This window comes from Microtus ochrogaster, chromosome 5 (genome assembly GCF_000317375.1).
Source record: "Microtus ochrogaster isolate Prairie Vole_2 chromosome 5, MicOch1.0, whole genome shotgun sequence".
NCBI classification, from domain to species: Eukaryota; Metazoa; Chordata; class Mammalia; order Rodentia; family Cricetidae; genus Microtus; species Microtus ochrogaster.
The window spans coordinates 2,371,333-2,384,016 of record NC_022012.1 but is presented as its reverse complement, the minus strand read 5'-3'; the positions used below and the strand labels follow the sequence as shown (position 1 = coordinate 2,384,016).

Genomic DNA, 12,684 nt, shown 5'->3' with positions numbered 1-12,684 from the left:
AGCAATCAGGGTTCCCTGTCCTGTGGGAAGACTTTTGAAGGACTGTCCTGCCCTGTTTTGGCCAAGTTCGAGAGTCTTTTTCCTATATGTCCTGCATGTCCAGCCTACACAGCACATTGTCAGTTGTCAAAGGCAAGAGCAGTTTCTTTGCCCAGTGGCTAACCTTACCACAATGAAAGCAAACTTCATAAAGAGTTTCTTCAATGCCCATTATCTCTGAAGCAAATTGGAGCAGATGTGTCTCACTGTCACTAAAAGCCGTAGGTTAAGAAAACATTTTTAAATGAACTGCATAGGTACAATACCCGAAACAACAGCAGAAGCATATATACAATATACAATATGTTGTAACAAAAATAACTTTAAACTGGTATCAGTATACAAAATTCCTTTAAACAAGAGTAGAAGCATATATGCAGTGTGAAAAAATGACCTTAAATTTACTCAGTTTCCAAAAGTCCATACCAATATAAAATATTTGAGATTAATCGTTGTTTTTTAGTTTAAATATATTCAATAATCTACCCTTTTATCTTATCATTCATGTATTCCTATATTCCCCTAAATATAACAAACATCCATGACCCACCAAATAACCCAAAGCCTTCCACAACCCAACTCTTTGGAATGTGGATGTTGTTTCTCTAGACTGCTTCCTGGGTGGCTGGGTGGCTGGCTCCTAGCATCCTCCTTGTTCCTTCTTGCTCCCTCCTCCTCAGAGTTCTCCTCCTATTTATTCTTTATGCCTGCTAGCCACGCTTATCCTTTCTTCTGCCAGCTATGGCTGTTCAGCTCTTTATTAAACTATTTGGTGTTTTAGACAGGCAAAGAATCACAGCTTCACAGAGTTAAAGAAATGCAGTATAAATAAAAACAATGCATTATTAATCATTAAACAAATGTTCCAGAGTATAAACAAATGTAATATACCTTAAAATAATATTCTACAGCAGCAAACTGTTCAATAAGCACATTTAATAAACACAATATTCTTTCCTCTCTGGAAATTTTTTGCATTAAAAGTACTGGCAGGGGCTGGAAGATGGCTCAATAAGTGAAGTGCTTTCTCTGCAAGCATGAGGACCTAGGTATGGATCCCCTGCCCCACATTAAAAGCCACGCACAGCAGTGCACACCTGTAATCCCAGCACTGAGGAGGCAGAGTGACTGGGGCTTGCTGGCCAGCTGATGGAGCCCAGTGTCTGAGCTTCAGGCTTAGTGAGAGTTTATTCAAGAATAAGATGGAGAGCAACTGACACTTTCAACCTCTCATCTGCACACAGAAAAGGAGGTACAAAGCCTGAGAGGTTGCTGCACAAAGTTTTCCCGAACCTATATGCAGCACTTTGTCAGGATCTCATATTCCGTAGAAGACATGCTGTGTCTCAGCATCAGACGACTCCCCTTCTGGCCCTGCACACGAAGTCAGTTTGCTGTCCGTCCTTGTGTTTCTCTAGGAACAGTGCCACATAGAGCTTACCAGCAAATGTAACTTAGTAGCCTGGACTCCAGCCAAGGGCCTCAAACTCTAGGAGGGACCAAATTTGACTACTGAACAATACATCTGTAAAACAAATTCAAGAGCCATTCTCAAAGTAGTCATTATTTTATATTACTTGCTTGTATAGATTCAAATATACGTATTAGAGGCTGTCACTGGGTTCTTTGCCTTGTATACACCAGTGTAAAATAACAAAACTCAGTTTCTTTTTCTGACTTAAATTTTTCTTCAAGTCTGTAAACAGTCCTGGTCACATTGTTGAAAACACAAGTTAGGGATCTCCCCCGCTCTCTTTCAAATCTGCTGTAACTTCTCACAGAACAATGTTTCTCAGCACTCAGTGTTGAGTTCTTTCCCTAGATTCACACTGAATTGTGAATCTAATTTAGACACACATGGTAAAACTCCAGCTTTCTCATGTTCTTTCTAAAATAAGAAAGCAGCACTGTTGGTGCATGTGATCCAGGAAATATGCATGGTGCAGATAACTTGGATAAGCATACACTGATGAAAATATTTTGGCTTGAATTCATATATACTGAAGGAGACCCCATCAAATGAGGGCTTTCGCCCAGACTCCAGATTAGGCACACAGCACCCCCAAAACCCCTGTTTTCACAGAGAGAAATTTTATTAAGTGGGGAAGAAGAGTCAGAGTGGCTGTTTTCTGACTCAGGCAGGACAGGAAACTGCAACAAATGACCTTGCAGGTATAATTTTTAAGAGGAGGAAAAAGGGAGGTCTGTGTTAGAATGGGCTACAATGTAGTGGTATATTTTGTTTGGGCATGTTAATTAGGTGAACCAAAGGGCGCTTTTGATTGCTTGACTTTAATATTTTGACCTTGGTAGTCAGCCTCAGGAGAAGGAAGTGGCCAGATAAGGGAATAGATCTTGATGAATAGCTTTAGGAATGTAATCTAATGGTTTTTTTGTTTGTTTGTTTTCTGTTTTTGTTTGCTTGGTTTTTGAGACGTGATTTCTCTGTGTAACAGTGCTGGCTGTACTGGAACTCACAGAGATCTGCCTGCCTCTGCCTCCTGAGTGCTGGGATTAAAGGAATGGGCCACCACCACCCGACTTTTGTTGAGTTTTATTTTTTGCAGAGGGTGGTGTTACTTTTCCTTTTGTTTTATGGTCTTGCCTTCTTTGCTATGTTACTGAATATTCTTTTCAGAGATACATACATCCTAATCCCTAGCATGCACCTGTGAGTGTGTCCTTATCTGGCACATGGCACTCTGCAGGTGGGTAAGGTCGAGCTCTTCTCATGAGAGATCCATCCTGGATTCCCCAGGTCGGGCCAGCATCCTCATGGGGGCTCTCATGGAGGACAAGAGAACCCTGAAGACTGCTGCAGAAGTTAGGAGGGCAGAGAGGAGAGCTTGGAAGGACAGAATGAGGAAGGTTTTTAGAAGCTGGGGAGCAAGACAGACATCCTCTCAGGAAGCCACCAGGAGCAGGGTCTGACAGCATCCATGCCAGGACTCTACCTCTAACTCAGTTCTTTTAAGATGCGAAATTTATATCAACTTAGTAGAGACAAGAAAAACATGCGCAGGCTACTACAGAGTGCTTAAGCACTATAATATGTGCAAAGAATGGTATTAAAATTCGCAGAGGACAAAGGTCTTGATTATAATCATTAATGTGAAATGGAACGCATGAACATATGCTAATGGGTTTTGAAAAGACCTCTTGATCAATGCCCCTGCCTCTGTTCTTTAGTCCCTGCTACCATCAGTGGTCAAAGCGTCCCTTTCAAATGTCGACAATTACTTTATTTCTCTGTTCAGAAGCCTTCAATGGGCTCCTGAAAAAATCCCAAATCTCAACAACTAGCTCTGTAGTGAAAACTAAGAGGAGAGAAAAGCAGTGGGAGCCAGTGCCCTTCCTGAGATGTCCTGTTGTTAGCATATTGCTCACGGCAGCTGGGACTGGTGTGCTTCTGACTTACCTTGTATAAAGTGCCAGAGCTGCATTCCATTACCAGATACACTCGAGAAGTAGGACAACTCTACAGTGAGCAGTGCACACAATAGGGCAACTCTGCAGTGTGTGGCGCACATTGTAGGACAGCTCTGCAGTGTGCTGCGCACATAGTAGGACAGCTCTGCAGTGTGTGCGCACATAGTAGCTGTTCACATAAGATGGTGCATATGAAAGATAACTGGGCAAATTAGTATCCATCTCAGACGTCAGCTTCAGTATTGAGCTCAACCAACTGACGAGTTTCTGTTTACTGTAACTAATGCAATTAATTACAATATATAGATTTTTAATTATTGAACTTTAGTTGTATAATACTTTCTATGTACTGTCATGAACTATTTTCAGACTTCATGTCTCATTTATGTTAATTGAACAGTGTAATTTTTACTAGATCTAATAAAATTTTAATTTTATCCAAGCATCTTAAGTTAGCTAGTCTGATTCTTTAGTAGAATAGATATTAAAGAAGGAACTGGGTCATCAGAATTTAATTAAGTTACATGGCATGGCCAGGGAACCAGAGTCATTTTTAGGTTGGCTAGATCTCTAACTCCCTTCCGCATGGATCATTTGTGAGTAGGGCCTTAAAGCAACGCCACTGCGCTTTCAGAAAGTCCGGAGACTGATCGATGCTGAGCAGAATGTCCAGAAGCCACAGTGGCACTTTGTTTTACAAGGTTGTAGTACTGCGGAGAAAACTGTGTGACCTCCCCACACAGCATGGGAAGCCCACAGCCAGGAGCAGGCATGGGGGACTTAGAGACAGTGAACTATAAATGAGGACGCAGCACCCCCTGCATCCTGTTGCTATTGTTTCTAGGCAACAAGAACAGTGCTGGAAGTGTCACTGTGCTGCCAAAAGCAGGTGCTCAAGAAAGAACTAACCTTCCCCAGCACTTAGCTTCAGATCACCTCGGTCCATCGGCTGTGTTATGTCTGTCTGTCTGTCTGTCCGTCCATGAGAGGAAACAGCAGAAAAAAAGCTTGCAAGAAGTAATTGATGTTCTGAATCCCGGCACTTTACCATTTAAGCAGAGTTGGAGAAGTGAGTCAGCGACAGTAGTCTGAAATTCTACTCCAGTCTCTACATACTCAAGCAATCCAGTTAAGAATTCACTCTCTCATAAGCCTTTGTTAGGTTGACATCCCAGAAGACTCTTACCTAAAAGTTATGTCCTTGGAATTTGATGTGCATCCTTCCTAAACACCGAAGGGCAGTTTTCTGCATGTGCACACTCAGCCTTCATGACATAGGTGCACCGAGCACATGAAGCACCGCCCCATGGAAGGCTGAGTCGCTGACTGCAGTCACACACTGGAGATGACCAGGGAGACTCAGGGCAGGTCACCTGCATTCTTTGTGGGAATGACCTGCATAAAGCACAAGTTTTATTTTATATGTTAAAATTCAGAAATGTCAAAGAGCCTGAAGCAGCTCACATCAAAGACTGGAGGATCTCAGCAAAATCCTTGTGTTAGAAAAAAGCTTTTTAAAAAAAGTTTATATACTCTCTCTCCTTCTGCTCCTGATTTGAACCTTGAGATTTCAGTCCGGTGCTCCAATGTGGATCTCTAAATCAGGAGCAGAAGGAGAGGGAGCACGAGCAAGGAACTCAGGACCGCCAGGGGTACACCCACACACTGAGACAATGGGGATGTTCTATTGGGAACTCAACAAGGCCAGCTGGCCTGGGTCTGAAAAAGCATGGTATAAAACCGGACTTGCTGAACATAGCGGACAAAGAGGACTACTGAGAACTCAAGAACAATGGCAATGGGTTTTTGATCCTACTGTACGTACGTACTGGCTTTGGGGGAGCCTAGGCAGTTTGGATGCTCACCTTACTAAACCTGGATGGAGGTGGGCGGTCCTTGGACTTCCCACAGGTCAGGGAACCCTGATTGCTCTTTGAGCAGATGAGGGAGGGGGACTTGATCGGGGGGAGGGGGAGGGAAATGGGAGGTGGTGGCAGGGAGGAGGCAGAAATCTTTAATAAACTTTTAAAAAGTTTATATAATGCCCACTTAAGAGTTAAAAATGGGATTTAAAAAATATTTCCATTTTATTTATCTCCTCCATAGCATCTTCTACTATAGGCAGTAGGTGCTAGAAGGATGAATTTGTCTAGATGATTTCAGAATTGGTAGAAAACAGTTAAAGCCTGGTCTACAGAGCTAGTACCAGGACAGGCTCCAAAACCACAGAGAAACCCTGTCTCGAAAAAACCAAAAACCAAAAAAAAAAAATAGGTTTGTATATTAATAAAGCTACCACTTCCTATGACATATACAATGGTCACATGCCCCCTGCCCCAGGGAACAAAATGCTTAGCGTCTAGACAAGTATCCCATATCTTAAAGCTGTGCATATGTAAAAGATCATGTTTGTTTTGAAAGATAATTATGTGCTGATATTCATAGGCCATACTTAACATGGGTAAACTCTCTCTCTTATAATCCACTCCCTCATTCTAGAACAGTCCATCTTAGCACTTGAATTCCATGCTAACCTTAAAACACTAGTAATTCACTGGTTAATGAGATCAGAAGTTCAATCCACACACCAGTGTTAGATTTGAATTGGAAGCACCTCTATGAACTTGTTTGAAAATCCTTCTTTGAAAAAGATGCCTGTCACTGGAAAGTTCTAGACTAAGTGAGTAGCCACTCCTGGCACCGAGATAATGATCTTTGGTATTGTTTCTCTTGAAAGAGACCAGGGATCTTCACAGTAATCACTAACTTCTATGGGAAAAGTTGCATGCAAACTTGCAACATACTGACATACTGGAGACAGAGTAAAGCTATGGCAGCACAGGCCCCAAACTCAGTAGCCAACTTAAACTGGGTAAGGAAGGACATCTTGAGCACCAGTAAGATAACTGCACTGAACCACAGCAAAAATGCCTACATCCGCCAGCTAACATAGTAAAGCAGCAGCACTCACCGATGCCCCAGGAGAGTGCTAGTGAAGTATATTGTGTTAAACATAAAGGGAAATTAGATCTACTTATTCAACCTATCCCTTCTAAATTGAACTTTGTGGTTATACTAGATAAGAAGTAGAAGTTCTTGGTAGACATAAATTGCTGAGAAATGTTATACTTTATACATTATACATTATAAAATTTTATAGAGACTTATAGATAAAATTGTATGTTAAATTTTCAATCTATTTCAGTATATAAGGTTAAAGTTTTAGTGTGTGTGTGTGTGTGTGTGTGTGTTTATGCACATGTACATGCGGGCACACCCATGAGAAAGAGAACGAACACAAATGTCGTTGGGTACATTGTAGAGGTCAGAAGGCAACCTCAAATTCCTTCACCATTGAGATGGTCTTTGTTGTACACCACTGCACACAGGCTAGGGGGCCAGTGGGCTTCCTGGGATCCTCCTGTCTCAGCTGCATGCCTCCCTAGGACAGTAGGATTATAGTGACTTGTACTAGTGTCTAGCTCCTATGTGACTATTAAGGACTTGAACTTAGGTTCTTTTTTTTTTTTGAAACATGCAAGATCTTATTTTATTTTCTTGTTGTGTATTTTCTTTCTTTTCTTTTTTTCTTTTTCATTTTTTTTTGAACAAAACTTAGGTTCTTTTGATTGCTCCTGAGTCATCTTCCCAGTTCCTAGACAAAGTTTTGTTTATTTGTTATGGTTCTTTGGGGTCTTTTTGGTGGTTTTTTTCCCCAGACAGGGTTTCTCTGTTGGCTGTCCTGGAACTAGTCCTTGTAGACCAGGCTGGCCTAAAACTCAGAGAGATCTGCCTGCCTCTGCCTCCCGAGTGCTGGGATCAAAGGTGTGCACCATACTGCCTGGCCTTGGGCAAGATTTTAAAGGATCTTGAATTTTGCATACAAATGGATGGAAATAGAAAACACTATCCTGAGTGAGGTAAGCCAGACCCAAAAAGAGGAACATGGGATGTACTCACTCATATTTGGTTTCTAGCCATAAATAAAGGACATTGAGCTTATAATTCATGTTCCTAGAGAAGCTATATAAGAAGGTGAATCCAAAGACAAACACATAGGCATCCCCCTGAATATTAACCTTCATCAGGCGATGAAAGGAGACAGAGACAGAGACCCAAATTGGAGCACCGGACAGAAATCTCAAGGTCCAAATCAGGAGCAGAAGGAGGGGGAGCACGAGCAAGGAACTCAGGACCGCGAGGGGTACACCCACACACTGAGACAATGGGGATGTTCTTTCGGGAATTCACCAAGGCCAGCTGGCCTGAGTCTGAAAAAGCATGGGATAAAACCGGACTCGCTGAACATAGTGGACAATGAGGACTACAGAGAACTCAAGAACAATGGCAATGGGTTTTTGATCCTACTGCACGTACTGGCTTTGGGGGAGCCTAGGCAGTTTGGATGCTCACCTTACTAGACCTGGATGGAGGTGGGCGGTCCTTGGGCTTCCCACAGGTCAGGGAACTCTGATTGCTCTTCGAGCAGATGAGGGAGGGGGACTTGATCAGGGGAGGGGGAGGGAAATGGGAGGCGGTGGCAGGGAGGAGGCAGAAATCCTTAATAAATAAATAAATAAATAAATAATAAATAAATAAATAAAAAAGATTTTAAAGGATCTGTGACTGGCTGTGTGTGAACTGCTGTGAGATCCAGTGTATTCTAGTGACTGCTGTGAGATCCAGTGTATTCTAGTGATCTGTACTCCAAGAACCTAATAGCTAATACAGATGGTGATTGGAAGGGCTATACTCGAAGACACATTTTTAGACCATTTTTTTTTCTTTTGAACAGGGTGCATATGGTCCATATTCCCCTGACGAATGCATCTCTTTACCTGTTTATACAAGTGCCGAGAGGGATCGTGTGGTGACCAACATCGATGTTCCCTGTGGAGGCAACCAGGACCAGTGGATCCAGTGTGGGGCAGCGCTTTTTCTTAAAAATCAATAAATCTGAGGCAACACAGGACAATTTAGCAAAGTGACATTTATGGCAAAGTTTTACACGGAACATGTAGTCAGTCGGAAATGTTAATTCAGAATATCTGTAGTTAGTTTTTTTTGTTATTGATCTCCTTGGGTTCTTATTTTAATAAATGTGTAATACCAGCACTGTGTACCTTAAAGAGCAGGGAATTTGGTGGCATTAGCTATTTTTATGAAAAATTTGCTTTTTCAGGAATTGAATTATTTAAAGTTTAAAGTACTATATTTAAGAAATCAATAATATTTTGGGTATTTTGTATAATTGCATCTGCTTATTTAAGACTAATGTGGTTTTAAATATGTGTACCACTCTCCTTTTAAGCATTGAACACTGTGCAAAGGCATAATGAATGAATTATCTTAACAATTAAACATGTCACTTCATTGTATATATTACATGATATCATCATCATCATTTATTCCCTGACAATGCTAAGCAGGCATGGGCAGCCTGTTTATGGCAGTTCTCCAGTTGTTCCTACCTTGGGCAGTCCTAGATGCTTGTGTTATTGTCATACCCAAAGTTCCACAGTCTTCCTCTATGCTGTCTGTCTATCCAGTGTTCTTTGTGCCTTCCTCTTCACCTTATCCCATGTGCTTCTCCATGCAGTGCTGTCTTTGGGTGTCTGCTGTCATTCATTCTCATAACATGACCATCTCAAGTGCTGTCGCTGGATCCTGTAGTTTACTTGCTTCTGTAGATGGAGATATTTCTTAATGTCATCATTGCCTGTCTCTTCTTGTGACACCTAGAATCCTCCTGAGACCTGCCATCTCAAACACATTCAGTCACTGTTCTGAGGAGCGTTTCATTGTCCAGGCTTCAGAGTTGTAAGGAAGGCAGCTCAAGACACAAGAGTGTCTTATATACTGTAATTTTGTTGTTGTTGTTGTTGTTATGTCTCTTGCTGACCAAACCTTTCCTGGTGCCTGGAACTCAGCCCACACTATCCCTATCCACTCTTGACATCTGAAATAGTTCCCTCCTTTGAACTGAGGTTTCCCCCCAGAGAGACAAAGTTGACTGTTTGCTTGAGGTTCTGATTTTTTATTACAATGTTAGAGTCCTTGTGTGCCCTTCCCATGTGTTGTATCTCAGTCTGCTCGATGTTTGCTTTCATAGAAGGTTCTCACTGACTTCCACCACTCTACTGACCATGGCCTGTGGACTTTCAGCAAGCAGTGCTGTGTTGTCGGTGAAACACAAGTTACTGATTTGCGCACACCTACCTGCTCACCCTCCAGGGCTGTTGCTATTGTTAACTCCAGAAACATATTAAAGAGCAGCGGTGAGAGGACGCATCGCTGCATCACTCCTATGACTCTTAAACTCATCACTTAGTTCTCCACAGACTTTGACTGATGCAAAGGTGTCTTTATAGGCATTATTTAGTATTCTTAGGAGTTTCTCTGGGTGCCTGCATAACCTCATTGTTTCCCAAATTCCTTTCCTCCAGATGCTATCAAATGCCTTCTTGAAGTTGCTGTAACAAACATGTAAGTCTTTTCCAAATTCTTCGTATTTTCTACCAGTTACCTCAAAGTGAAGACCTGATCAATTGTGCTCCTGTTAGCCCTGAATCCTCACTGGGCCCTTGCTCCTTTGCAGGATAATGGAGGAGACTTGCTGTTACAGCACAACAACTAATGCTCCTGTAATTTGCTTTCATTCTGTGGGAATCACTTTGTGTTCCCATATCTCTCTGGAGAGTCTGAGAAGTGCCTCACACCACGATCCTATTGTAGCCAGCTCCAGCTCCTCCATTGTGATGTTAGATCTGAGTTTTGAAGACTAAAGATTCAAAATACATTTTGTTGGGAATGCTTACACATGCACACACACGTAGGAGTTATGGGTAGAAATTGAAGTTTGACTGTAAGTTAAATGTTAAGAATTGCTTGGATTTGATTTTGAGACTTTCTTTTCTAATTCCCGAAGAGAGATGGAGACTCGGATATCCGAGAGAGCACAGAACTCATTGTGTTTATCTGCACCAGGCACTTCCATTTTATGTCCATGCACTCATTTCCGTTTTACAAAGGTGAAAGTGTGAGTAGATTATTTGCTTCTCATTTGAAAAGGCATGAACACATGGAGTCCCTTCGGGAAAGAGAGCACAAGAGAGGCAAGACTGCAGCAGCACTTTGTAACACGTGCTTTGTGTTTTTTAAGATCACTGGGTGTCGTAGAACATGCCATTAATCATTAAGGCTGAGTTGGGAGGATCAGTTTCAAGGCTAGCCTAGGCTACAAGGGGAGACCCCGTATGAACAGGCTGTCTGCCTCACCTTAGTTTTAATTACATATGTGTTTGTATCACTGTCCTGTCTTGGAGTTTATGCCTTTGTGGACTCAATGTTTTTAGACAACTCAATCACCAAATTTGTTTCAAAATCATTTTAGACAGCTCCTAAATCAACCTCAGCCTCGAAAGGTTGAGTTTATTGAGTGAGGTAGTTGAGATGACTAGTCAGACAAAGAACACCAAAAATACTCCAGCAAAGGCAGAGAGAGTCCCTGGAGAGCATCCTGGGGCCACATTTTCAAGAAGGGAACAGTTGTGTGTACTTCTGGAGTTAAAACCTTTTGCTGCTTTCTAACGGCCTTGCTGTGTATTATGAAGCTGGGTTCTCTAACATGTCAGCTTTAAACAAAAGCATTGTGAATAGGTGAATTTCCTTACAAGCAGTCGGGACCTCTATGGCATTAAATAGAAGGAGCCCGATTAGGCTTCAAACACTCAGGGACATCTAAAGCTCATTCAGATATTGAAACTGAAATTTTCTTACTGAGAGCTAAATGTATTCCAATATTTTTGGTGGAAGGACAAAAAGTAAACCCAAGTAGGGGAGCAGGAAGCCAAGGAAGACTATTGAGAACTGTCTGGACCCACACTGGTACTTCTTTGCACATAGATATAATTGTCAGGCTATATATTTAACAGAAAACCAACCACTGGCCCAAATGTTATTCTCCAATCATTTATTAGTTGTAGTTATATGATGTCTAAATGTACTAAATATGTCAAAGTCCAGCACTGTGAGCCAGGTGGTGGCACACACAGTCACAGCATTTAGAGGTTAAGAGTAAGGTTCCAGATTCAAGACTAACATGGGCTCCACAGTGCAACTTTACCAAAAGTAAACTAAATAAAAGGGTGATATGGGCTCCACAGTGCAACTTTACCAAAAGTAAACTAAATAAAAGGGTGATAAGTTTCAGACTAATCTTTAATGTGCCTCTTTTCTTAGAACTGGATCTCTTAATGGTTAGAAAAAAGAATGCAAGCTGGGAACTGGGGAGATGGCCTTGTCAGAACAGGGCCACACAAGTAGTAGGATATAAGTCCCATCCCCAGCACCCGTGTAAAATTCAGGCACAGCCATGTTTGCCTGTAGTCCCATCCTGGGACTTCAGAGGCAGGAGGACCCCTGCGGTGTACTGGCCACCCAGTCTATCTCAATCAGGGAGCTCCTGTTCAATGACAGTCCTTCATCTCAATAAAGTGGAGAGAGAATTCAAGACGGCAGCAGCCCCCAGCCCCCAATGGGCCTCGGGAGCCCAAGGAGTCTGAGAGACCCATGGAGGCTTCAAGGGGTGATCGGCAGCAGGCGATGAGCCTGCAGAGCACACAGTATCTGTGAAACAACAGAAAAATCCAAGTTTTGTGGGAAGATGCTTTTAAAAAGTAGTTTCATAGGATTGGAGAAAAAGACAGTGGAATGGAGCAGTGAGCAAAGCTAGTGACATGGTGACTGGTGTCTAACAGACATGATGCATGTCCTTGCACACTGGTCCTGTCTCGGCCTGCTAGGCCCGTGTCAGCACTCCACCTGCTGCAGCAGCCCTGACTGCTCCTGCTGCTGCTGCTGCTCCTTCTGCTGCTCCTGCTGCTGCCACTGCTGCTACTGCTGCTGCTCCTGCTGCTGCTGCCACCGCCACTGCTGCTGCTCCTGCTGCTGCTGCCACCGCCACTGCTGCTCCTGTTGCTGCTGCTGCTCCTGCTGCTGCTGCTGCTCCTGCTGCTGCTATTGCACTGTTTGCCAGAGAGAGGAGAGTGCAAGGCTGCAGTGCAGTTGGCAGGCTGCAAGAAGGACCAGTGCCAAGGGCTGAGTGATATACAGTGGTATACAGTGATATACAGTGATATACAGTGGTATACAGTGGTATACAGTGGTATACAGTGGTATACAGTGGTATACAGTGGTATACAGTGGTATACAGTG

At 42.6% G+C, this 12,684-nt stretch overlaps 1 protein-coding gene across 4 annotated transcripts in view; it reads left to right on the top strand.

The window, feature by feature from the left end:
• The window catches only part of Dync2h1 (dynein cytoplasmic 2 heavy chain 1), a 220,582-nt gene extending 211,736 nt beyond the window's left edge, over positions 1 to 8,846 (top strand). For all 4 annotated transcript variants that reach the window (XM_026779266.1, XM_026779267.1, XM_005346771.3 and 1 more), the window contains one exon: positions 8,264 to 8,846. In XM_026779266.1, the coding sequence (XP_026635067.1) occupies positions 8,264 to 8,422 (159 nt within the window). In that variant the 3' untranslated portion in view covers positions 8,423 to 8,846. The remainder of the gene's footprint in view (positions 1 to 8,263) is intronic.
• Positions 8,847 to 12,684: the final 3,838 nt, after the last annotated feature.